This window comes from Megalobrama amblycephala, linkage group LG18 (assembly GCF_018812025.1).
Source record: "Megalobrama amblycephala isolate DHTTF-2021 linkage group LG18, ASM1881202v1, whole genome shotgun sequence".
In the NCBI taxonomy this organism is placed as follows: Eukaryota; Metazoa; Chordata; class Actinopteri; order Cypriniformes; family Xenocyprididae; genus Megalobrama; species Megalobrama amblycephala.
The window spans coordinates 18,055,880-18,081,318 of NC_063061.1; the positions used below are offsets into that span (position 1 = coordinate 18,055,880).

Below are 25,439 nucleotides of genomic sequence, written 5' to 3' on the forward strand. Positions count from 1 at the left end.
TGCAGTCGATGGTGTTGCTGCTCCAGCAGAGTCAGAAACAGTATGTCTTTGATTTCGACACAGCGGGCCGGCTCACGGCGGTCACTATGCCGAGTATGGCCAGACACACTATGGCCACCCATGTGTCTGTTGGTTACATTCGCAACACCTACAACCCCCCAGAGAGTAATGCCACCATTATCCACGACTTCAGTGAGGATGGGCGTCCACGTGCCATGTTCTACCTCGGAACTGGCCGGCGTGTGCTCTACAAGTATGGGAAGCTGGGAAAGCTCTCAGAGGTGCTGTATGATGCCACTGCTGTCACCTTTGGCTATGATGAGACGACTGGTGTGCTCAAAATGGTCAACTTGCAGAGCGGTGGCTTCTCTTGCACCATTCGTTATCGCAAACTGGGTCCCCTAGTGGACAAACAGATGTACCGCTTCTCAGAGGAAGGAATGGTCAACGCTCGCTTTGACTACACCTATCATGACAACAGCTTCAGGGTGGCCAGCATAAAGCCGGTAATAGGGGAAACCCCACTTCCTGTGGACCTGTACCGCTATGATGAGATATCCGGTAAAGTCGAACACTTTGGCAAGTTTGGCATTATATACTACGACATCAATCAAATCATCACTACGGCTGTGATGACACTCAGTAAGCATTTTGACGCACACGGCCGCATCAAGGAAGTGCAGTACGAGATCTTCCGCTCATTGATGTATTGGATGACGGTGCAGTATGACAGCATGGGCCGTGTTATCAAACGTGAACTGAAGATCGGTCCCTATGCTAATACCACACAGTACCGCTATGAATATGACGGTGACGGGCAGCTTGTGGGCGTCAAAGTTGACGACTGGTCTACGTGGCGCTACAGCTATGACCTAAATGGCAATCTTCATTTGCTAAACCCTGGTAACAGCGCCCGTCTGCTGCCGCTACGCTACGATCTTCGAGATCGAATCACGCGGCTCGGTGATATGCAGTATCAGCTCGATGAGGACGGCATGCTTGCACAGAGGGGCTCGGATATCTTTGAGTACAACTCCAAAGGACTTCTCGAGCGAGCCTACAGCCGCACGGCAGGGGGTTGGAGCGTCCGCTACCGCTATGATGGTTTGGGCCGCCGTGTCTCCCGCAGAACTAGCGAAGGCGAGCATCAGCAATACTTCTACGCCGATTTGAACTACCCCACTCGGGTCACCCATGTTTACAACCACTCGAAAGCTGAAATCACCTCCTTCTACTATGACCTGCAGGGTCATCTGTTCGCTATGGAGGTCAGCGGTGGGGAGGAATACTACATCGCCTCCGACAATGTAGGCACTCCACTGGCAATCTTCAGCAGCAATGGGCAGATGGTTAAGCAGATGCAGTACACAGCATACGGTGAGATCTACCATGATTCCAACACGGATTTCCAGCTCATATTGGGCTTTCATGGAGGGCTTTATGATCCTCTCACAAAGCTGGTGCACTTCGCCCAGAGAGACTATGACGTGCTGGCAGGAAGATGGATTGCACCTGACCATACTTTGTGGCCGAAGATAGGCAAAGAGCCAGCTCCATTCAACCTGTATATGTTCAAGAACAATAATCCACTCAGTGATATGATTGATGTGAAAAACTATGTGACAGGTGAGAGGGTGATATAAATTTTCTGCTTATGGGCTGGACTTAGAAGTTATGTATAAATAACTTGCGTTGGTTCTTATGACAGCTTGTAAAAGAAAATTTTTTGTTTCTGTTTTATCTTGCAGATGTGAAGAGTTGGCTGGTTATGTTTGGCTTCCAGCTCAGCAACATCATACCAGGGTTTCCTAGACACTCGCTTTATTTTGTTGACCCTCCTTATGAGATACTTGCCAGTCAGGACTCTGATAACACTCAGGTGAGTTTGAGTAGGTGCTCCTTTTTCAATTAAAATCATGTCAACATTTGCTGCACAAATGGCTGTACCAGTAAACAGTTTACTTTGAATATTTTGAACCACAATATGTTCAGAATTTAAACTTCAGAATTTTTTATTTTTCAGTGTATTTTTATATTTGCCATAAGTGTTTGTATTATTCATTTATTGTACATTTTCTTTAAAAAAAAAAACAACACAAAAATTATTATTTTTTTTTATAAAGACAATTTGCAAAATGTTTTTTGTTAGAAATATTGAAATATTTGTTAGAAATACTGTTGGGATCAATAAGGTTTTTTGTTTGTTTTGTTTTAGAAATTAATACTTTTATTCACCATCTGTCCAGCAATTACATTGACACAAAAGTGACTGTAACAACATTTATAATGTTACAAAATATTTCTATTTCAAATAAATCGGAATCGATAAAGGTCCACAAGCCAGGACTCGAACTTGGGACACCCAAAGCGCAACTGTGCTATATGTCGGTGCGCTGCCCATGAGGCTATTGGCGCTGACAGCACAACTGTTTTTAACATTGATAATAATAAGAGCACCAAATCCAAATATTTATGTTTGTGAAGCAATAAAATAGACAAACATGAACATTTTTAGTGTCAAGTACTAGTCTAAAGCAGGGGTTTTCAATTCTGGCCCTCAAGGTCCAGGCCTAGTCCACACGTACACAGGTTTTTTTTATAAACAGAGTTTTTTCCTTCTTCATTTAAAAAAAATTGCATCCACATGAAAACGCAAAAATACGCTATGAAGCACTGTTAAGAGCATGCCAAACCAACAGGTGGTGATATAACCCTACACACTAAAATTTCTGGGTTATTTCAACCCAGAAAAATGGGTTATTCTTTTTGACCCAACTTCTGGGTTAAATACCTGACCCAAATGTTGAGTTAAAAATAACCCAACATTGTAGTTAATATAACCCAACTTCTGGGTTGAAATAACCCAGAAATTAGTAGGTCCCTTTTTAACCAAAGGTCAAAGGTTAAAAATAACATAGCTTGGGTTACTATGCCAGTTTGCCTTATTTCAGAAAATAAAACTTCAGGCACTTAGACACTTCAAGCACTTTTACATTTTTATTGCATTAAATTAAATTAAACTCTATATAAAAAAAACAAACACACATTTGGACCTATTTATTTTAGGTCACACTGTAATAACATTAGACATTAGAAAAAATAGAAAAATAAACAACTCATTCTCTCTAAAACATTTGACAACATTCAATAACTGGACTGAACTTGAGGGAAAAGATTTTTGATAGTGTCCTCATCTAAGAGATGAAATGCCTCCTCATCTATGTCTTCACCTAAAAGACGTGGCCCAATTTGCTAGTTAACTAATGTGGTTCTTTTGCAGCATTACCCATTTTGTGTGAATGACAGTCTATACTGTCCATCTTTTCTTTCATTAACAAGTGTAATAATGGCATTAATGCAAAGGTGAATATCTGGCCCATTATTATGCATAACAGCTTAAAGACAAGGCACAAGTATCTTTTAACTATAAGGGTTATTATGGTTCAGGACCTTGTTCAAAATCCTGCAGCGCCACAGAGCGCCATAGATTTATATTACATTTACACTTATTTGTCTCAAATCGTCGTTAATGTATATAATGACTTGACCATGTGCTGCAATATAAATTTAGTTTTACATTAATTTACAGAAATCAGCTGCTAGAATGAAAATTGCTGATGTTAATGGATTTTCAGGTGATATTCTCAATTAATTCAGTTAACGGACGCTCTGAGGTAAAGTGTTCAGACTGCAGACTCAGCAACGGTTGTATTTAATTATACAGTACAATCATAACATAGTACTGACATTATCTTAATTCCATAATGTCCTTAAACATAACAATATTGCTGGCCGTAAACTGAGAAAGTACGCGATACCTCGAGTGCGGCGCTTCTCGTCCGGTGTTCGACCCCCTTAACGCGGCATGAAGTCGCCACTAGCTGCACTGTACTTATCGTATTATTACCAGTATTATAACAATGAGATAAGTACAGCACAGTTTATGAAAAATAGAATTTAAAGACCGTGTAAAGTGAACACATTAAATAGGTCATACATGTATTTCTCAACGATGTGTAAAAAGCATTTCAACCATTTTGACACCTAATTTCATGAACTTATCATTATTTGTAATCATTCAAATTTGGCTGGGAGGTTAATAACACTTTCTTCTTTAGTCTGACAAACTCAAAACACAAAAAAACATATTTATTTTGACTTTACACAGACTTTAAACTAGTTAGATGTTGTCGCGATATCCGCAGGCGGCTACATGCTAACCACAGAATTACCACGGTAAGCCATGGTCATTTTTTCAGCAAATGGTGCTAAACTAGCAACGGGGACATGGACACAGAAAAGTTTACGTTACATTGACACTGAAAATACTTGCTTACCTTGAATATGCGACGAAGTTGCACCGAAGAAGCCCAGGCCAAAATCGAGTTCAAGTGACGGTTATTTCAAACGACTGTTGTGAGAAAATTCCAGAACAGCGGGGGGCGGGGGAAGGGGCGTTAACCCAGAACATGGGTTACTCTTTGAAAAATAACCCAGAAACCTATACACCCCAGGAATTGGGTCAAAATATTAGCCCTATAACCCAGAAAATGGTTACTCTTTGAAAAAATAACCCATAATTTTAACCCAACACAAATAACCCAGAAAATTAAATAAAGAAATAACCCAGGAGTTTTTAGAGTGTAACCGTAAAGCCATGTTGGCCAATCAGAAGCCTGGAAAAAAGGTTATTACCAGTTCCGGTTCCGACCACACAAGCCAAAATCTCTGGTTTCACCGTCCACATGGCAACATTGCAACCAGAGTTTCTAAAAATCTTCACCCTGGCAGGAGTTTTCAAATAAGTTTGGTTTCAGTGACAGGATTCAGTGACAGGATGCGTGTGGTTAAATGGCCAAACCGCATAGAAAAAACTGTGGTTTTGAAAATACCCGTGTTTTTGTGGACAGGGCCCCAGTTTCCTGCAGAGTTTAGCTCCAACCCTAATCAAACACACTTGAAAAAGAAATCAAGGTCTTCAAGATTAGAAAGTTGCTGGTAGGTGAGTTTAATCAAGGTTAGAGATAAACTCTGCAGGAAAGTGGATCTCGAGGGCCAGAGTTGAGAACCCCTGCCTTAGGACACATCTGATAACCTAGACCTGAAGGTGACCCTACATATCATGAATCATTACTGCTGAACCACTTTTATCAGGTGTCACTACTAACTACTCATCCCATTTTACAGCTCTTCACTGGAGTTCAGCATTCGGTGGACAGACACAACCAGGCCTTCATGGTTCTTGAGGGGAGGCGGCTCAATAAACTGCGGCGCGCCAAGCATGACAAGCCCGGTTACTGGTTTGGCACCAGCACCCCCATCGTGGGCAAAGGCATGATGCTCGCTATTAGGGATGGCCATGCATTAACAGACCTGTCCAGCTCAGCTAGCGAAGACAGTCGCAAAATATCACAGCTCCTCAGCAATGCCATCTACCTGGATGGCACTCATTACACCATTGATGGCCGGGATTGCCACTTCTTTGTGAAGCTTGGACTAGCTGACAGCGACTTGCTGGCGCTGGGTCTCAGCAGTGGCCACAAGACGCTGGAGAGCGGGATAAACGTGACGATCAGCGGACGCTCCCGCCGCGGCGTCACTCTAGAAATCCAGTCCTCCAGACTCACATACAGCATCCGATACGGGTTGTCAGCAGAGGTTCTGGAAAAGGAGCGGAGCCGCGTACTGGAGCAGGCCCACCAGAGGGCGCTGTCCGGAGCATGGGCCAGGGAGCAGCAGCAAGCGCGCGAGGGCAGGGAAGGAGGACGCGTGTGGGCTGAAAACGAGAAGCAACAACTGTTAGCAATGGGGAAGGTCTCGGGCTACGAAGGCTACTACGTGCTGCCGGTGGAGCAGTACCCTGAACTGGCAGACAGCAGCACTAACATCCAGTTCCTCAAACAGAACGAGATGGGCAGGAGGTAACAGAGTTCAGCTGTTGCTGATGCCACACCATCTCCTACGGAGAGAAACAACAGTGCGCTGCAGAGCCGTTTCCCAAAAATGGAGAGCCGACAGCCAGCAGCAAGAACACTGACCCAATATTTAAAGAAAAAAGCACTTGTGAACAATGATTTTGTAGTAACATTTCGACTTTATAGAAAGTGGTAAATATTTTTTAGTCATTTCAGACTGGCTGTGAGTGGCGGACGTTCATGTGATGATAGTGTGATGGCTCACTGCTTTGGTTTTTCATGACTGCACATCAAACCATTACAGAAAATCACACTCAATCATTTCACCGCACTCCCGGGCCGCATTACCCAATAAAATAGCGTCACCTGATCTCATACGTGTTTGTGAAACTACATTGGAACGCATTGAAAAGGAATGCCAGCATTTCAACATTTTCAGTCTAGATCCTCATGAATTTTCCCGGTAGACGTCACTGCAGTGTTCTCTATGAAGACTTCAATCGCGCCGTGCGAGGCTGAGCTTTCTGATTGGCCTTTGTTGGATGTGTTGATCATCAGCTCACACCATCTGTCCTCTTCTGTTCGCAATATATGACAATCACAATAGGGGCTGATACATTGATCGATAAACTGTACATGAGACAACTGTTTTGTATAATATGTAAGAGAGATTATTGATTGTCTGGGTTTTTTTATTGTTATTTTATTAATTTAAATTCAACTTGGCAAGTGATAACAGATGAAAGCATAATATATATATTGTTTTTTTAAGTCTTTTAAAACTGTGAAACATATTACACATGTAAAATATTCTCATTGACTCAACAGTGTGGGTGTATTAAATCAAGAACATTTCGAGGAAGTGGCTTCGTTGTTGCGTTATGTGAAAATCCATTGCAAGACTCATCGCAGAGGTTGTTTTCTTTGAATATTACGAAAGCTCAAGCAGCCATTGGCCTTTCTTTATTGATGTAGAATCTCTTCTGACTGTGGTCAAGTCAGTGTGTATATGAGCTTCATCTAGAAAAGTAACACTCAGACACTGGTGAAAGGAGGTTCTTTGGAAATTCTATGAAAATAAAACATTTGCATTTGTACTTTTTGACTTTGAATTCTTTCCTGTACAGCTGAGCAGAACACTTGTGTTCCAGTAGTGCCATAGAAGATGCTGCGAAAGTATGGAGTTAATATTGTGCCATAATTAAACTAACAAATCCAGCATTTTGCAAACAAACACGATCTGCTTTGCAAAGGAAAACTCGACTCGCAAACAAACAGAAAGTGATGTGCAAATACAAAGGTCAGTTTGAGCAAAAAACGCAGAGGAGTAACAAATGTATGTACTGTTTTACAAATATAAATAAATGAGCCTACTTCATATTTCACAAATAAATTCAAACCATCCTACAAATGGCATGTAACCTTTGAACAAATACCAAATCTAGTGCATACAAACACATACCTGTCTGTTACGATTGTAAGACACGTGCCTTTTTATGAGATCTCTCGGCTTGATTTTCTCTCAAATGTGTGCAGGCAGATTTTCTCACAAATGCAGTTGAGCAACTTCCTCTTCCAAAACAGCAGATGGCGCTTTGCTATGGGTCAATTCATGCTAGTCTCCTGAGAGAAGCACTGAAACATGCTTTTATAATAATAATAATAATAAACTTTATTTTATAGTGTCTTTAAAAGTTGCATCTCAAAGCACTTCACAAGAACATACAAATACAATGGAATAGGCGAAATAAAAGATAGAAACATGCATCAAAACACATTTCAAACACACATATATATATATATATATATATATATATATATATATATATATATATATATATATATATATATATGTATGCATAGGGGCTAGCCTGAAAAAAAAAGTTTACAAGAAGTTTTCAGCTGACGAAAATGAGTGGTGAACAGAGTATGATGATTTCTGAAGGATCATGTGACACTGAAGCCTGGAATAATGATGCTGAAAATCCAGCTTTGATCACAGGAATAAATTACATTTTGAAATATACAACAGAAACCAGTAACTTTAAATTGCAATAATATTTCACAGTATTACTGCTTTTACTGTATTTTTGATCAAATACAGCCTTGGTGCGATTAAGAGACTACTTTCAGAAAACCTTAATGTAAACTTTTGACCGGTACTGTACATGCAGTGAAGATAATCAATGTAAGCATTGCCTGAACCAAATATGTGTGGCTATTATTAATATGTTTAAATGAAAATGAAAAGAGGCAGATTGGTGTTTTATAACATGTTTTGTATAACATATTTCTGGTGGTTATACATACAGAGATAAGCCAGAGTGAGCCGAATGATGTTATCAAGATTGCTGCTGTTTCATTTTGCAGATAATGTGGAATTACCAAACTTTGCGTACTTGGTATTGAGAAACGCCCAGCTCACCTGTTCACCAGTCATTTTTGTCAGCTGTACACTCCATGTAAACTTATTTTCTATACGTGATTATTTTGTTTTATATATAACTATATATGTCTTGAAATGTGTTTTGATGCATGTTTCTATCTTTTATTTCGCCTATTCCATTGTATTTGTATGTTCTTGTAAAGTGCTTTGAGATGCAACTTTTAAAGATGCTATAAAATAAAGTTTATTGTTATTATTATAAATGCATGTTTCAGTGCTTCTCTCAGGAGACTAGCATGAATTGACCCATAGCAAAGCGCCATCTGCTGTTTTGGAAGAGGAAGTTGCTCAACTGCATTTGTGAGAAAATCTGCCTGCACACATTTGAGAGAAAATCAAGCCAAGAGATCTCATAAAAAGGCACGTGTCTTACAATCGTAACAGACAGGTATGTGTTTGTATGCACTAGATTCGGTATTTGTTCAAAGGTTACATGCCATTTGTAGGATGGTTTGTATTTATTTGTGAAATATGAAGTAGGCTCATTTATTTATATTTGTAAAACAGTACATATATTTGTTACTCCTCTGCGTTTTCACTTAAACTGACCTTTGTATTTGCACATCACTTTGTTTGTTTGCGAGTCGAGTTTTCCTTTGCAGAGCAGATTGTGTTTGTTTGCAAAATACTGGATTTGTTTAATTATGGCACAATATTAACTCCATACAAAAGTCCTTAATTGCAGAATTCACTTAAATTGTTAGTTTACCCAAAAAAAATTAAATGTCTGTCATAATTTACTCACCCTCAAGTTGTTCCAAACCTGTATGAGTTTCTTTCTTCTGTGGAACATAAAAGAAGATACTTTGAAGAATGTGAGTAACTAAGCAGTTGCTGATCCCCATTGACTTCCATAGTATGGAGAGAGAAAAAAAATACAATGGTTACAAAGTTAATTGGGACCAGAATCTATTTGGTTACCCACATTCTTTAAAATATCTTCTTCAGAAAAAAAGAATTTCATACAGGTTTGGAACAACTTGAAGGTGAGTAAATGATGACAGAATTTTTTTGGGGTGAACTATCCCTTTAATGAAATTATGAGGTGACCGTTTTATTTATTTTTTATCTAAAGATCAAATTTATAAGTACACCAACCTCAATCCCAACAATTCTTTCTTTCTAAAAGAAAAATGTTATTTAAGGTGTACATGATTCTATTTTTCATTGTGGGTAAACATTTTTTTTTACTAAAATGTAATGATCTATCACTGAAGGATTGCATGTTTGTCAAATATGTCTTAATCATGACTTAAAGGTGGTAAAGAGGATGTTTTGTTTTATACATTTTTGCAATATTACTTGAAACTGTCTTTACTAACTGATAAAAGACTATTTATTAGGTGCACTGAAAAAAATAATATTAATATACATCATCTGTGCACGAGGTATGGCCTTAAAAACATCAGCCAATCGTTTACGCGATCATCGTGTAAACGATTGGCCCTCTGGCTTGTCAATCACTGCCATGACGTTCCTTGTGCGAGAAGAGCGCGGCTGCGCGCTCCAGTAACTTTCCACACTCCACAGGCGCCGCATGCAATGTTTTTGACAGGAGTAACAACTGCAGATTATGAGTTACCTGCGGTGAGTCCGACATAATGAATCCACTAACACGACACAGCCACTGCCGGTGGTAAACACTCGTGTTCCAATACTCGTGCACGAATTTTGGGAGGCGTTCCCTCGAAAGAAAGGGGGGTTGTTCTTACGCATGCGCTCATTTCAAAAACTCAGTATCAGTCTTTGGTTTCTCAGTCGACGAAAAGATCCTCTTTATCACCTTTAAAGATCTGTCAACACAAATCTAAATTCCCAAAGATTCATCAAAACTGCATTATATTGTGTCCAGATGATTCTTTTCAACCTGAAATACTAGCATATGTCTCTGCAGTTGAGCCTATGCTGTAATTACTGACTCAGCAGTTCCATGACACTGTTACATTGTGAACGCACAGAGAACAATGATTTGTCCTGTTATTCCCTTATCCAGAATTGAAGTTAAAATGCCAGAAGTCAAACAGTGATTGTCTGGGGCCAGTGAGGTGGAATGACAGTCATGCTGAGAACATCAGGAAGAGTTTTGTGAAGATGTCTGTGGAATACAAGGACTGACAAACATAAACGGCTGCAGAGATTCAGAATACTGAACTTTGTCAAAAGAATTCCACCATTCAATAGAAAGAATATAGTAATTAATCTGTAATTATTTCACTGTCATTGCCATTAAGGGGCCAGAACGAACGGTCAATGATTAGGCCGGCTGTAGCTGTCAGTGCTGAGAGTGAGAAAAAAAAAAAAAAGGTGAACACAGCTCGGCTTTAAATAGCCTGTTGCAATGCAGGTGTTAAGTTTACACCCATGGGAACCACTTCCAGTGAACTGATGAACACTGGTGCTGGGGGAAGGAATCACTCAAGAGTGTTGCACTTTTCTCTCGAGATTCTGGTAAATACATGTTGAAAAGACGCAAAACAAACACGTTATGTCACCTACTCATAAATGCAGTGTACCAGGAACTTGATGCGTCTTGACATTTGGTAATCTTGTGTATTTCAACACACACCTACGTATGTAAAACACTAACATTAGGGTCTGGCAAAGACATATGCTCATTGTATCTAAAGCCCCAAATTAGCAGATATCTTTTATGAACGTACAAACAACAGAGATTCTTGTAAGTGATCAGTTTTGTATTGCTTAAATGAGAGTAGACCTGAGAGCTGGAACAGTTCAAAACACCACAGAGAAGAGCCAGTGAGGTGAGACAACTAATAAAAAGATTCCTCATTAAAAATGCATTTGCAGCTCAGCAAACAATTCCTAACGGGATTCCCAGTCTATTGTATAGTCTAGTATATCTAATTTAGTTAGAAATCTATATAAAGCTGATAATAAATTAGCCAATAATTTTATACTTTGTGCCAAAGGTTCAGGTCTGCTGCCTCATATTTTGTTAAAAAGTTCACAAGATGCGCAATTAAATGTTCAGAATTGAAATTTTGCCAAATGCTTCAGAAGAGGAGATACATTTATAAAACAAAATGTTAAAATACTTCTATCTCTGTTCAGTACGCTGTAAGTTGGTTTCCTCAAAATATGTAAACACTGTGGTGCTTTCAAAACACTGAGCACCCACACCATCCCGTCAGAGCAACACTGAAGGAGTGTCCAGAAAATTAGTTTGAAAAGTCATTATTTTTGCAGTCCCATTTGGTGATGCTAGTAGCGCAGAAACTACACTGAAAATACATTTTGAGTACACAAAAGCAATGACATGACTTATTTCCATCATTTATTTAATAGAAACAAATGTTTTTCTTTGATTGACTCATATTAAGACAGATCAAACATTCACAGACTGTGCAAGGCCACATTTGATTATCAAATCTGGCCTATATTCAAGCAAATTGTAAATTTTTGCATTCATTAAAGATGACATTTGTATAAGATAAATAATAAAAACATTCTGTTTAATAGGCCTCTACAAATAAGATCGATGCGTGTAATCAGTCTCTCAGTGCGTATCGTGCGTCATTGAAGGAATAAAAAGAGGTACTTCAAGCTGAGCTACTGGAAATGGACGCTACAACAAAAACATTGCTCTATTTGTTTCTCGGTTATTTTTCAGTAGTCATACATTAAATAAGGATTGAAATACGGAGTGAAAGATCATTACAAATGAAGGAGGGGCTCACAGTGGGTTTTTTCATTATTCTAAGTCAACATGTCCCAGAGACAACAGCAACACAGAGCCGTCCAACAAGCAGTTAAACATGCCTGGTCCCCAGAATCCTCCCGTCTGCCCTGCTCCACAACATACACTGGAGGAAAAACACAGACATAGAGCTCTGATTCTGAAATATTACATGTATACGTTATATATATATTTATATTTCAACAAGAATTTCAGAATGTCTTAGTATTTGGTATGGATTTTCCATGTTTTCAGATTGTTCTCAGAGGGTCCCCACTGTATATGAGAGTCCATTAGACTTTAATTATTTAATATATTTAATTAAAACATAATTTAAAAACCTAGTAGAAGCTAAACATACTGTAATCCTCTGACCTGCGTTAACTTCCTATTAAACTTAGTTTAACATCAAAGAACACCAAGAAAAATAATACAGCTAAAATAATTACACAGCTGCTGCAGAAAGTATGAGCAACAAACATTTCCAGTAACTGTGCTAACTGTGTTTTGTGTAAATCTGTTGACCTCACTGTTACAAATGAGGATGTTTATGAGTGAAACTAACCCAAAGATTGTGTAAACGAGAATGTTCGACGTGACAGGAAATCAACAATCTTACCAGTGTTTTTAGGAGGTTCCCCATACATTGGGCCTCCATACGGTGGTTGTGGGTACCCCTGGTATCCTGGCTGGACCGGATATGACCCAGGGGGTCCTGGAGGGTAGTTCGGGTAACCAGGGTTGGGCTGGTCTGTGTTTACTGGATATCCTTGGTATGGCTGTGCAGGGTATCCCTGAGGAGGGTATCCAGGAGCGTTGGGAGGGGGGTATCCTGGAGCAGTGGGGCCAGGCCCTGTGTAGGGGGGAGGCTGCTCATAATTCATCTACACGGAACTGAGCTGGCTACCTGGGAGAAAACAATGAAACAATAATAATTACTTCCTGTTGCAGTTTCAGTGGTTACATTAAGATTATACAAAAGAAAACATGTTTAAGACACATGACGTCAAGTGCACCAATGGCTCTCTCTCGTCTTCTTGAACGCATTACTCATCAGTTAATTACTGCAAATTTTTAAAAATTATTAAATTGTGCATTTATCCTATTTTTTGTTTGCTTGGTTTTAACAGTCTATGCATGTATCTCGGTGTGCAACTACTGTTTTAAGGGTTTGTAAGATTTTTTTTTATTTCAAAGTCTGTGAAATAATATTACAATTTGAAATATCTTAATATATTTTAAAATTTAATTTATTCCTGTGACGCAAAGCTGAATTTTCAGCATCATTACTCTAGTCTTCAGTGTCACATGATCCTTCAGAAATCATTCTGATATGCTGATTTGATGCTCAAGAAACATTTCTTATTATTATAAATGAATTTTTCAGGATTTTTTAATGAATAGAAAGTTTAAAAGAACAGAATTTATTTGAAATAGAAATATTTTGTAACACTATAAATATCTTTACTGTCATTTTTATCAATTTTGAGTGTTAATTGTTAATTTCTTAAAATAAATAAAAAAAATAATAAAAAAAATTTACAGCCCCCAATTTTTTTTATACAATAGTGTATATCACATAAATACACGTAACAATGCTCAAAAGATTAAAAAAAAAAAAAAAGGTAGATTAACTGATAGACCTTATTAAGAATCAAAGGCATATTTAATATGAAATAAAAGACAATGAGGCTATGAGGGACAGACAGACAGTCATATAGATCTTTCAATCACATCAAATTAAATATGGCATCATCTACTTTGACTGCAGTCTCTGTTATTTATTCAAAATTACTGTTTTGGGAAAAAATTCTGTAAATAGGAGGCAATCTCTATCTGAATCATTGGATGCATCATGAGTCATATTTCTAAATATCACCCAGTACATGGGCCAAAAACACCTCTTTATATTATCAGTGAATATCAAGCCTCATTAACAGGAATATTCTGTCCATGGAAATGGCATCAGCACTGACAAATACACTTACAATGGCGGTGAGAGTATTTGATCTAGCTGAAGTCAAACAGTGCTCTCTTGACTCAGTGATGGTAAATTATTAACTTAATGGCTCTTAATGGAACAAGCTGGCAATGCATTGCTCAAGACAACAGAGATGATGCTGAATGAAACCCCTGATACACACAGAGCAAATCTACACACACACACACTTTTATTGTTGTGGATCAGGACAATATTGTCACATAATCATAATTCATACCTATAAGTTTAATCTTTGCTCTGAAAACCTTTAAATTGTATAATTTAACAGGCATATCCACTTACATATGTTACACATGTACAAATACTAGTGTGTTTTTTGAGGCATGCAAGCAGATTTATACTTCAATCTTCCAGTTAATTATTTACACACTCAAAGTTACTTAAAACATTTCACAAACTTGCTCTGATAATAAGAGGGAACTGACTAATCAAAATATCTTAAGAATCACAGTACAAGCTGATAACTAGCTAAACTAGACACACCATCTGAAATGACTTGAGCTGAGTCTAAACTGAGCTAATGATGATAATAAGTGTCAAGCACATCTATTGTTTTTGGCCTATACATTAACAAGCCTCACTGTCTCTCTGACGGTGAATGCAGTAGTGTTACAGAAACTGCAGTGAAGATAATACGAATCAGGCGACTACTCTGGATCTGATTCATTCACAACCAGATGATTGTTCACCTACTACCAAGCAAAGGTCAGGATCTTATTCACCCACGCGAATAAATGTGCGACACACACATTATGAAAACACAGTAGTTTGCAATACAAACACAATAACTTGAATAATACGTTATATCTTCCATGTCTTACAATATCTAATAATAGAATAGCTTTATGTCATCTTGGTCAAGAGATATTTCTTGTGCGCCATAGTACGTGTGGAGGAAATGGAGGGGCGGTAAGACCCTGAAACTACCAACCCTACCATTCAGCAGTCAATGTTTGACAGAACCAAAAAACAAACATATTCACTAGCAAACGACACTAAATATTTATAGGACGAAAGACATTTTATGTGGTTAACGTGTATTGTATAGAAAAGGCAAAGAACGTGTTTTCCTTTGTTACCTTTGGAGGAAAAACTTGTTTCTTTTCAGAGAACTGCGCCGGTACTTCGTCTGCTGTCTTTCAGTGTTTTATTTCGTTATTATTTCGTCGCTGAAGACGGGCGTAAACCGTTGAAGCTGCAATCTCGGACAAAATAACGCTTCTCGATTAGGTCACAACGGTGATGTCACGTAGACAGCGGTGCGCGGACTCTCATTGGAAAGTACTCTGGTAATATCAGCTGACCGCTATACAGCAGCGCGTGCACCGCAACCCAATGACTCCGCCCATTTGGGGAAACGTCACCACGACACGAAATAACATGGGAATCATGTTGGATAACGCTTTTACCTAATTAATGTACTTATATTGTTAACCAAAATTCACATTCATAAGTGCAAATTTACCAATAAGAAACCAAATGTTATGATTTTTTTTGACTGAGATATCTATATATATTGACAGTATATCAGAGACTCTTTAAACAAGAAAGCTTTAAGAACTTTGAAAGCTTTTGTACTTTGTAATACATTTATTTGATTTTTATATATGTATGTATACGTGTATGAATATGTATATATATGTATATTGTCTATCTATGTTTTGATAAATATAATTTTTATATTTACTTCCCCCTGGCACTCTGTTTTATTTGTTGTAATTTGTTATTTTTTTCCTCTCCTTCTTTTCCTTTTTGATATTGTTTCTTGACATACTGTATGTTACTGTTCTCTGAATAATAAAAAAAATAAAAATAAAATCATGTTTAATAACGTCCCTTTACTAAAATGTTTTGGCAAGATGTCACAGGATTTATTAGGAATTAAGTTTATAATGATTGTGTGTTGTACTGGAAGGATGTGGTACTAGGTTTTTGTTTCACTATGAGTAATCTAAAAAAAAAAAGTCAGTTTTATGTTATTAATTTGATCTTGTTACTAGCTAAATTCCACATTCATAAATCTATATATCTAAATACTAAACCTCTTTTTCTTGTTTTTATAAAAGAATTTGGAAAATACCTCGCTTCAATTAAATTGTCTGAAAACAAAAAAAGCCTTAAAAACATTATCTGTTTGTAGTTATTTTCCTTTTTTCAGTATCATGTAATTCTCATAATTTGTCAATCTGTTCAATTTAAATTGTCCCCCTTTGTATTTTGTTATTACCTGTGTACTGTTTTGAGCATCAATAATAAAAATAAAAAAAATATCATGTTTGATAACACAAGTTTATCACTAATGTTTTATAGTAATATATTATTAATACTAATATAAAATAGTCGGGTCTGTCGTGTCATTTTGAGTTCTGTAACTTATAGAAAATTATGCTTGTTTTGGCATATCCTATTTTCAGAAATAAGCTCTGGTCAATCTCAGGTACTTTTTCTTTATATTATACGTTGACTACACAATGACAAGACAATTAACATGATCTATATAATAATAATAAATAACAGGATGACGGACAAGAAAGAAATAAGATCAGTGATTCACTGCCCAGTGAAGGATTGAGAGCAAACTGATGCTTTTGAAACATCTTTTGAACATTTTAATGATCTATTGCTGTAATTTTATCCAACAGGATGTAATGTTTTTAAAGTGATACAAACTAACTAATAAAACAAAACCTTACAGAATTCATAAAATTCATTAGTAATAGCCTATGTCACTTCTTGGAGTAATTAAGGAACTGGCTTTTGCTGGTTAAAGGGATTCAACAGAATTGTGAAATTGAGGAAACAGTCATTTACGTGGTTAAGACTGAGTTTACTTGAAATATTTACGAAAACATTTACAGTATTTAGATGTTAATACAATAATAATGAGGCAGGGTTACTAGCAAACTTTTTAAGCCATAATATCTTGATGCTCTGCTTCTGGAACAAACTACTGTAATGGTTGTAACTTTTGTGGTCATTCAAGTGTTTGTAGCCTTATCTATTCTTAAATAACACTCCTGTTACATAAAGTATATGGGGAAAAAAATCTTTAATCATCAAGAAAGGCTCGATTTTAACTTCCTGACACTTAATTTATGCATTCTCTTTCTCTCAAATAAATGTCTGGTGTTTATTATTATTTTATTTATTTATTTTTATTTAAAGAAAGAAAGAAAGAAAGAAAGAACTGCAGTAACTGAGGATATCATCTGTTCCTTTATCAAACATTCTTGTCTTCAGCTTACATAAACTAATACAATTTAGGAAAAAACCCACAAAATATAGTTGAGGACTCAATAATCCATAGTGCAATCCACACAAAAACACATAGAGGTGAAATACCTGTTGGCTATAATAAATGTAGGCTTCAACATCAAACAAAGCTGCAGGACTTAAAGAGCAACGACCTGTTATAAAATAGGACTGATGCTTCAGTGAAATATTTAAATGCTAAACATTTAAAGAGTGTGGCCCTTGTTTTCTTCTGGAGTTTGGGATTTAGTTGTTGCCTTAATGAAAGACGGTCTGCCTCCATCGTTTGTCATGCTGGAAGGGCCATAGGCTGTCTCTTATGGCAGTCTTGAAAGGGGTGGACTCCACGCTCAGGCCGAGGAGCTCCAAACGTGAGCACTCTAACTGGGCGTTTTGTGGCCTCTGAGCTCCTGCTCCAGCAGGCTGCTCTGTCATCTACACACACAAACAGATTATCACATTAAATAACTAAACAGATAGTACTAAACACCAAGACTGGAGTCAAGAAGTAGGGCAGTGAAATATTTTTCACTATAAAAGGAGTATGTTTACATGAACATTCCACATATAGCTATAATATGCATTTGGTTAAATGCAAGAGTAAGGAATGTATATACAGACTGTACCAGGGTCAGAAATTAACCCCTTCTATTAAGGGGCTATATTAGCCCCCTGGTAAATACAATTTTATCAACAAAAGTTATCTTTACACGGCAAAGGTGGAACAGAAGCTGCATCTGACATGCCATGTTAGTTTATTTACACAGCTGTTTAATGCTGCTCAGAGGTGGAATACACATATTCAGACAACATTCCCATAATGTAAATAGACTACATTAAGTATATAAATCATAAAATTAAAAAATAAACAGAAATTCATTACAGGGTGAGGGTAGGGCTACAAAATTCTTAAAATAATCATTATTGTTGATTATTGCTCTTGACTTTGTAATAATTATTAGTAACGTTGATTAATAGAACATAAATAATGTTTTTATGTGTTTGGAAACAGCAAGTCATATAGAGGGTATTCATGTGACGTCTTCGTGACTGAGTGGCAAAAAGACTGAGTTGCAGCATTGGTTTTCAGTGTGAATTCCGCGAAAAACACCAAAACACATCTAAAACAGGAACGAGCTGTGCGATTGACTGCACAGATAGTTTTGACAAGAAAATTAGAAAAGGTATATTTTTACAGATGGCCGAAAGCTGCAGAAAAGAGAAGCAAATGGATCGCTGGCATGGACTCCTCTAGACCACTGAAGGTGTGCTGTGGTATCTGGCACCAAGATGTTAGCAGCAGATCCTTTAAGTCCTGTAAGTTGCGAGGTGGAGCTTCCATGGATCGGACTTGTTTGTTCAGCACATCTCACAGATGCTTGATTGGATTGAGATCTGGGGAATTTAGAGGCCAAGACAACACCTCAAACTTGTTGTTGTGCCCCTAAAACCATTCCTGAACCAGTGGCAGGGCGCATTATCCTGCTGAAAGAGGCCACAGCCACCAGGGAATACCGTTTCCATGAAAGGATGTACATGGTCTGCAACAATGCTTAGATAGTTGGTACGTGTCAAAGTAACATCCATGTGGATGGCAGGACACAAGGTTTCCCAGCAGAACATTACCCAAAGCATCACAGTGCCTCCACCGGCTTGCCTTCTTCCCATAGTGCATCCTGGTACCATGTGTTCCCCAGGTAAGTGATGCACATGCACCCAGCCATCCACGTGATGTAAAAGAAAACATGATTCATCAGACCAGGTCACCTTCTTCCATTGCTCCGTGGTCCAGTTCTGATGCTCTCGTGTCCACTGTTGGCGCTTTCAGCGGTGGACAGGAGTCAGCATGGGCATCCTGACTGGTCTGCTGCAATGCAGCACCATACACAACAAACTGTGATGAACTGTGTATTCTGACACCGTTCTATCAGAACCAGCATTAACTTCTTGAGTAATTTGAGCTACAGTAGCTTGTCTGTTGGATTGGACCACACGGGCCAGCCTTCACTCCCCACGTGCATCAATGATCCTTGTCCGCCCATGACCCTGTCGCCGGTTCACCACTGTTACTTCCTTGTACCACTTTTGATAGATACTGACCACTGCAGACCGGGAACACTCCACAAGAACTGCAGTTTTGGAGATGCTCTGACCCAGTCATCTAGCCATCACAATTTGGCCCTTGTCAAACTCGCTCAAATCCTTACGCTTGCCCATTTTTCCTGCTTCAGAATGATCACTTGAACGTTCACTTGCTGCCTAATATATCCCACCCTCTAACAGATGCCATGATGAAGAGATAATCAGTGTTATTCACTTCATCTGTCAGTGGTCATAATGTTATTCCTGATAGGTGTATAAAGTGTTCACAGGCAAATGTGCTTAATGTATTTCCCCGGCATCAGGAAACTTGATTCCTAGCTGCATGTCAATATCCATGGATTACTGGATCTTTGGTAAGTTGTAATGAACACTATATCATGTCCAACCTTAGTTTAAACTTAGAATCGTTTGTTTTACTTGCGTTTTCGCAGTTTCTCCAGTTAAATCCAGTCATGCAGCAGAATCTTTTGGCATTCAGTCCGGCTGAGGGGAAAAGTGACGTCAATGCATACCCTCTAGTCTTGTAGGCTACACAGACAAAACAAGCTAAGAACCATTTATGAATTAGTTTATTCCTTTTTACATATTAGAAAATAAAGACTTGGTTATTTTAATAGCACAAAAAACAATACGGTTATTCGAATTGGAATTAAATTATATACAGAAACGAGCAAAGAACTCACTTTAAAGGTGCTAAAGAGGATGTTTTGTTTTATACATTTTTGCAATATTACTTGAAACTGTCTTTACTAACTGATAAAAGACTATTTATTAGGTGCACTGAAAGGAATAATATTAATATACATCATCTGTGCACGAGGTAGGGCCTTAAAAACATCAGCCGATGATCGCGTAAACGATTGGTCCTCTGGCTTGTCAATCACTGCCGTGACGTTCCTTGTGAGAGACGAGTGCGGCTCCGGGCTCCAGTAACTTTCCACACTCCACAGGCGCTGCATGCAATGTTTTTGTCAGGAGACAGGAGTAAAAAAAACTGCAGATTATGAGTTACCTGCGGTGAGTCCGACATAATGAATCCACTAACACGACACAGCGAATGCCGGTGGTAAACACTTGTGCTCCAATACTCGTGCACGAGTTTTGGGAGGCGTTCCCTTGAAATGGGAGGGGGGTTGTTCTTACGCATGCGCTCATTTCAAAAACTCAGTAACAGTCTTTGGTTTCTCAGTCGACGAAAAGATCCTCTTTAGCACCTTTAAATGCAACACTCGTAATAAATTTAGTTTAATTATACAGGGGCATTTTGAGCCTCTTTATCATGAATTTGGGGGGCATTTTGTTCATTTTGGTTGCATTTTTGACCCAAGCCCCCATTAATTTCTGACTGTAGGAAGGACAGAGGATATGATGATGGTCTCTTTTCAGCACACAGTTTATTCTTTTTTTACTCACTGGTATTAGATGACTGCTAGGCAAGTTGAAAGCATCTGCAATTGCACAGGCTATCTCATATTTGGTCATCTGCTCTTTGGCAGAGTAATGGAAGATTCCACGCAATGATGGATCCTGAGGGCAACAGAAACACACTGTATTGAATTAAGTGGATAAGTTGATTCTGGACTTTATAAGCTCAAGTAGAACATGTATTGTGCATGCATTGTCTATTTGGGGACACCAAAGTGATTTTGGTGACTTTTCAATCCAGCCCTTGACCTAAATTGAGCTTGACACCCCTGCTATAACGTATACACCAAAGGGGCTCACCTGAAGGGCTCTCTCTGCCATGTTCCGACAGACACGTGCCACATCATTAGTGTAGGTGGGGAAGCGTTGCTGACAGTGGTCTATGGTGCAGCTCTCGGCTCCCTCCTGAACACGGTCCCACAAAACGGTCACTGCGCTCTCTTCAGCCTTCTCCACCTCTCCGAACAGAATGGGCACTCGCAGTATTGCTGCACCTGCTCGGAGCAAACACAGACAGAGAACAGAGATTGTTTTTAAAGGGAACATGCATGTTATGCTCTCCTAATATTATGTCTCATGTCTCAACAAGACAGAACTAGCAGATCCTTTCAGATGTGGTTGAAAAACAGAACATACCTGGGCAGTGTCTGAGAATCTCCCTTTCGCCCTCTAGCTTGGACTTCCCATACAAATTCAAAGGATTGGGGGCATCGTTTTCTCCATAGGGAGGATTACGTCCATCAAATACATAATCTGTACTGATGTAGATGAGGAAGATGCCACCTGTGAAAAGGGATTACTTTAACAAGAAATTTAGCATTTTTAACCATATGTAACAGATGCGTCACTTAAGCACTGACCTGCTTCTTTGGCCAGAGTAGTGCATGCGTGCACATTCAGGTTCATGGCTGCTTCAGTATGACGCTCCACCACGTCCGGCCTCCTCTCAGCAGCACAGTGCACAATAACATGAGGCTGACATTCACAAAATGGAGAAAAACACTTTTGACACATCAAGCATGTACTGTATGAAAAAATGTGCTGGTGGTAGGAGGGCAGCAGTGGGTGATCTTACTGGTTGGGGTAATAATGTGATGGAGCGTAAGTTACCTGAAAGCCCTGAATGACCCCACGCACTGCGTCTTCATCTAAGAGATTACACTTCAGGAAGCAAGGCCGGGCACGGTTGTAGCCACACCCCAAAGCATCCCAGTCATTGTTCTTGAACTCTTTATAAACAGCACGGCCCAGCAGCCCTGTTGCACCAGTTACAAGCACACGCCGGTATGGCGTGTAGACTTCATCCTAAATGACAGAATAGTATACATACATACATAGCAGAGGTGTAGTGTTATAGTACTCAAGACCGGTCTTAAGACCATTTTTGGAAGGTCTTGGTCTTGTCTTGGTCTCTGCCTTGTCTTGGTCTCAGACTAAAAGGACTCGGTATTTCAAGACCGGTCAAGACCACAACTGCAGGGATATCGCTAAATTGTCATTGCATTGTCTGATTTCTTTGTTAGCATCATTAATTTGATTGGATGTAAAACTTCCTACTTCAAATGCAATCAATAGCTTATTTCTAATTTCATTTATTATGTTACTGTTGTGCCGGGTCAGAAATCAACAAGGGATTGTGTCAAAAATGGCACCAAAAATTAAATACAAATGCCTACAAAATTCAAGATATGATTGCAAAAAAGTACTTGTATACAATCTTGAGGAGTGCTAGTCTGGTCTTGGTCTTGACTCGGTCTCGACTTGCCTTGGTCTTTGTCTTGGTCTCAACCCCCCAAAGTCTTGGTCTTGTCTTGGTCTCGGATTAGGTGGTCTTGACTACAACACTACAGAGGTGTCTATTCGTTATTCGTAGCAAGATGCTAGTATTTTTCAGAGCTTTTGCTCATCTGCAATATGCCTTTAAAATGTTTCCTGTCAGATGTTAAAATGTCTTAAAGATGTTTATGGATTAGAATGCATGTAAAACTGCTTGTTTAAAGATGTTTATTTGATGTTTGTAGACAACAAATACTTTATAAATGAAGCGTTCTTTAGACATGTGAATGTTTTCTTAATTATTCATAAATTGTTGCAAATCAATCCTTGGGTTAAATTTTATAAAACAATACATCGTTGTGCCCATAAAGTTTTTATTTATTATTATTATTATTATTATTATTATTATTTATAGTTATGGGATGACTAACGATGTCAGGTCCGAGATGTGATTGACACAACTGAAAACCAATTAGAGCCGCCCGTCACGGACCTGAACACGCCCCCACACAAATCATTGGCAGATGATGTCAATTCGTCATGTCTAATTCGTCTTCCATCTAACTGATGGAAAAAGCCATTGTCGACGAGTTAATTAGGTTTTTTTGTCACCTCTCTCCAAACAGCAAAACAAACGAAGAAAGGTAAGATATTACAACGTTCTTGAGAAGTTAATATGAATCATCTATCGTCGTGTTGATGAACTGTGTTACTGAAGTTAAAGTTAAGTGGAGTGCGTGACAAGAGGGACGAGACAATTTACCTCAGACGTCGATTGTTTTGTTATGAGGTAAATTGTACTTTATATTTTGTTATTTGAAAGATGTTATGTTGTTAATTGAAATTAGTATTGTTTGTTGTGTTTAAATGACAGTTTAGTCAACTTTTTAGTCCAAGAAATGGATGTTTGCAACTGAGTAGGCCTATCTTATTTTTTCTATTATAGTACACATTCTGCACTAAGCTCATGTCAATATAGATGGTGACATTTGGAAATGGCCTTTACAAATACATTTGTGTTAAACTAGCACCGCTTTCAGCCTCGCACGTGTGCACACACCCCTAACCTTCTTTAAACAGCTAACGTTAGTCCTCTAAAATGAGAGGACGGGATTTTTTTTTTTTAATTTGCAAACGTTTGAAACCTACAGACTCACTGACTCTCGAATGTTCTCGATGCTGTTGTACAGTTGATGCTGAAACTGCAGTGCTCAGGTGTCTTAGTTTAGCGCCACACTCAGGATATTTAGTGGAACTACAACTGGGTTGGATTTTGGTTGTAGAAAGTTCTCATTAGATGTTCACAGTCCATTTCTGTAGGTGTGTAAACGTTATTGCCATGAATAAATATATATGTGTGTGTATATATATTATATATATATAATATAGCTCCAGTCAGAATTTAAAGTTACATTTTATTGACTTTAAGTTTAATTTGTTAAGATTAAATTTGGGTTTTCCATTGTTTCGTATCTGCTCTCAAGCACACTGTAACCTTAAATTTGACTTTAATTTAGACGCTTAAAAAGAGGTTTAATGGGATTAACAGAGGGTTTAAATGAATAAACGACACACACAGCGTCTCACATCGGTTTAATATACCAACATTTAAACATAATAAGCACTGTGTGTCTAATTTCTCAGGAAGGCACTCATATCCCTTCTACTTTAAAGTGATGGCAAATTATACACAATTCAAACATGATTTGCGTTCTGGAAACTGAAACTAAACTACGCCATAACAATAACATGATTTGTATTTAAACAGGGAAATGACCGCAGAACGGCTTTCCCTGGATTATAATGAATTAATTTGAAATAAAGTTGCTTTGGCTTGTATATCATGAAGGAGCTTTCTGAAATGGTCTAACAGTCTTACCTGAACAAGCTCAACGTGCCCGGGTTTGAAATGTATCTTAAGCTCTTTATCTCTGATACTCATTTCAGTGTGGCTACAGTTATCATATCCTGGAGGAGAGACCTCTATTTCTAATGCGCCACTCAATCCTTAAACCCTCTTGGAACGGCTGGCTCGTGCTGTCAAATTAGGCCCGCGTCCGATATGATCTATAGAACATAGGCACGTAACGCTGACGTGCGTTTGTGTTCTGCAGATCAGTGAATCTCTATTCCATCCGTGCAATGTAAACAGCGGCTTTTGACCCAAACAAAGACACATATTCTAGCGCATCATAGCTGCGCACTTTTGTGCAGTTCTTATGCGGCTGAGTTTCGCTTTAGTTCTCGTCAGCTGTTTCGTCTGACAGCATCTAAGGCTATCATCAATATAATATATCAGAACATTCGCAAGTGAATATGACAAAATACTGAAACACTCTATAGGAGTAAAAATTTAAAGTAGATTAATGGCAGAATGACTTCCTCACAATATACCTAAAGCAGCCGATACAAAGATAATGGCCACATAATGATTCAAAACAGCCTGAACTTGCACAAATTTAGTTTTCTCTATGGAAAGCAGATTTCTAAAAAAAAAATGAACGTCTGTTAAATAAACATTTTACCAAAGAATATGATTAATAGGACTGTTTTATTAGCTTCGTACAGAGATGCAGCTGAAATCCTAAAGAACATATATGCTGAGGCTAATTTAAATCACACACATGCCATTTAAGTGCATCTGAAATTTACCTGATCATCCCCGTAGTTAAAACCAGGCATGTTTGGATTATATGTAGGTGTAGTGTGAAGCCTTCAGCATGAATATGAAAATGTCATTTCAAGTCCTTGTTCTGCAGCTGCAGTGCTGATTTCAAAATAAAAGTCTGTCAGTGTTTGTATAGAAGTCCCAACTATGAATGT

General features: G+C 38.3%; 3 protein-coding genes across 8 annotated transcripts in view; 1 reads left to right on the forward strand and 2 right to left on the reverse strand.

Moving 5' to 3' along the window:
• tenm2b (teneurin transmembrane protein 2b) overlaps positions 1-7,012 on the forward strand; it is a 319,786-nt gene extending 312,774 nt beyond the window's left edge. For all 5 annotated transcript variants that reach the window (XM_048165628.1, XM_048165629.1, XM_048165631.1 and 2 more), the window contains 3 exons: positions 6-1,626; positions 1,749-1,879; positions 5,188-7,012. In XM_048165628.1, coding sequence (XP_048021585.1) covers positions 6-1,626; positions 1,749-1,879; positions 5,188-5,925 — 2,490 coding nt within the window. In that variant the 3' untranslated portion in view covers positions 5,926-7,012. The remainder of the gene's footprint in view (positions 1-5; positions 1,627-1,748; positions 1,880-5,187) is intronic.
• A 4,631-nt stretch (positions 7,013-11,643) lies between these two features.
• zgc:165573 (cysteine-rich and transmembrane domain-containing protein 1) lies at positions 11,644-15,391 on the reverse strand. Its single transcript, XM_048165739.1, has 3 exons — positions 15,140-15,391; positions 12,678-12,965; positions 11,644-12,185 (listed from the first exon to the last, which is right to left on the reverse strand). The coding sequence occupies exons 2-3, from the start codon at positions 12,940-12,942 to the stop codon at positions 12,079-12,081; spliced, it is 372 nt and encodes a 123-aa protein (XP_048021696.1). The 5' UTR covers positions 12,943-12,965; positions 15,140-15,391; the 3' UTR covers positions 11,644-12,078.
• A 1,802-nt stretch (positions 15,392-17,193) lies between these two features.
• Positions 17,194-25,411, reverse strand: mat2b (methionine adenosyltransferase II, beta). Of its 2 annotated transcripts, none has more exons than XM_048165738.1 (7): positions 25,269-25,411; positions 21,951-22,145; positions 21,701-21,815; positions 21,477-21,623; positions 21,141-21,334; positions 20,829-20,942; positions 17,194-17,747 (listed from the first exon to the last, which is right to left on the reverse strand). In XM_048165738.1, exons 1-7 carry the CDS (start codon positions 25,296-25,298, stop codon positions 17,571-17,573), a joined length of 972 nt encoding a protein of 323 aa, XP_048021695.1. In that variant the 5' UTR covers positions 25,299-25,411; the 3' UTR covers positions 17,194-17,570. The 2 variants fall into 2 exon arrangements, with proteins under 2 accessions (XP_048021695.1, XP_048021694.1); XM_048165737.1 differs by lacking the exon at positions 25,269-25,411 and adding an exon at positions 24,496-25,219.
• Between the last annotated feature and the right edge of the window lie 28 nt (positions 25,412-25,439).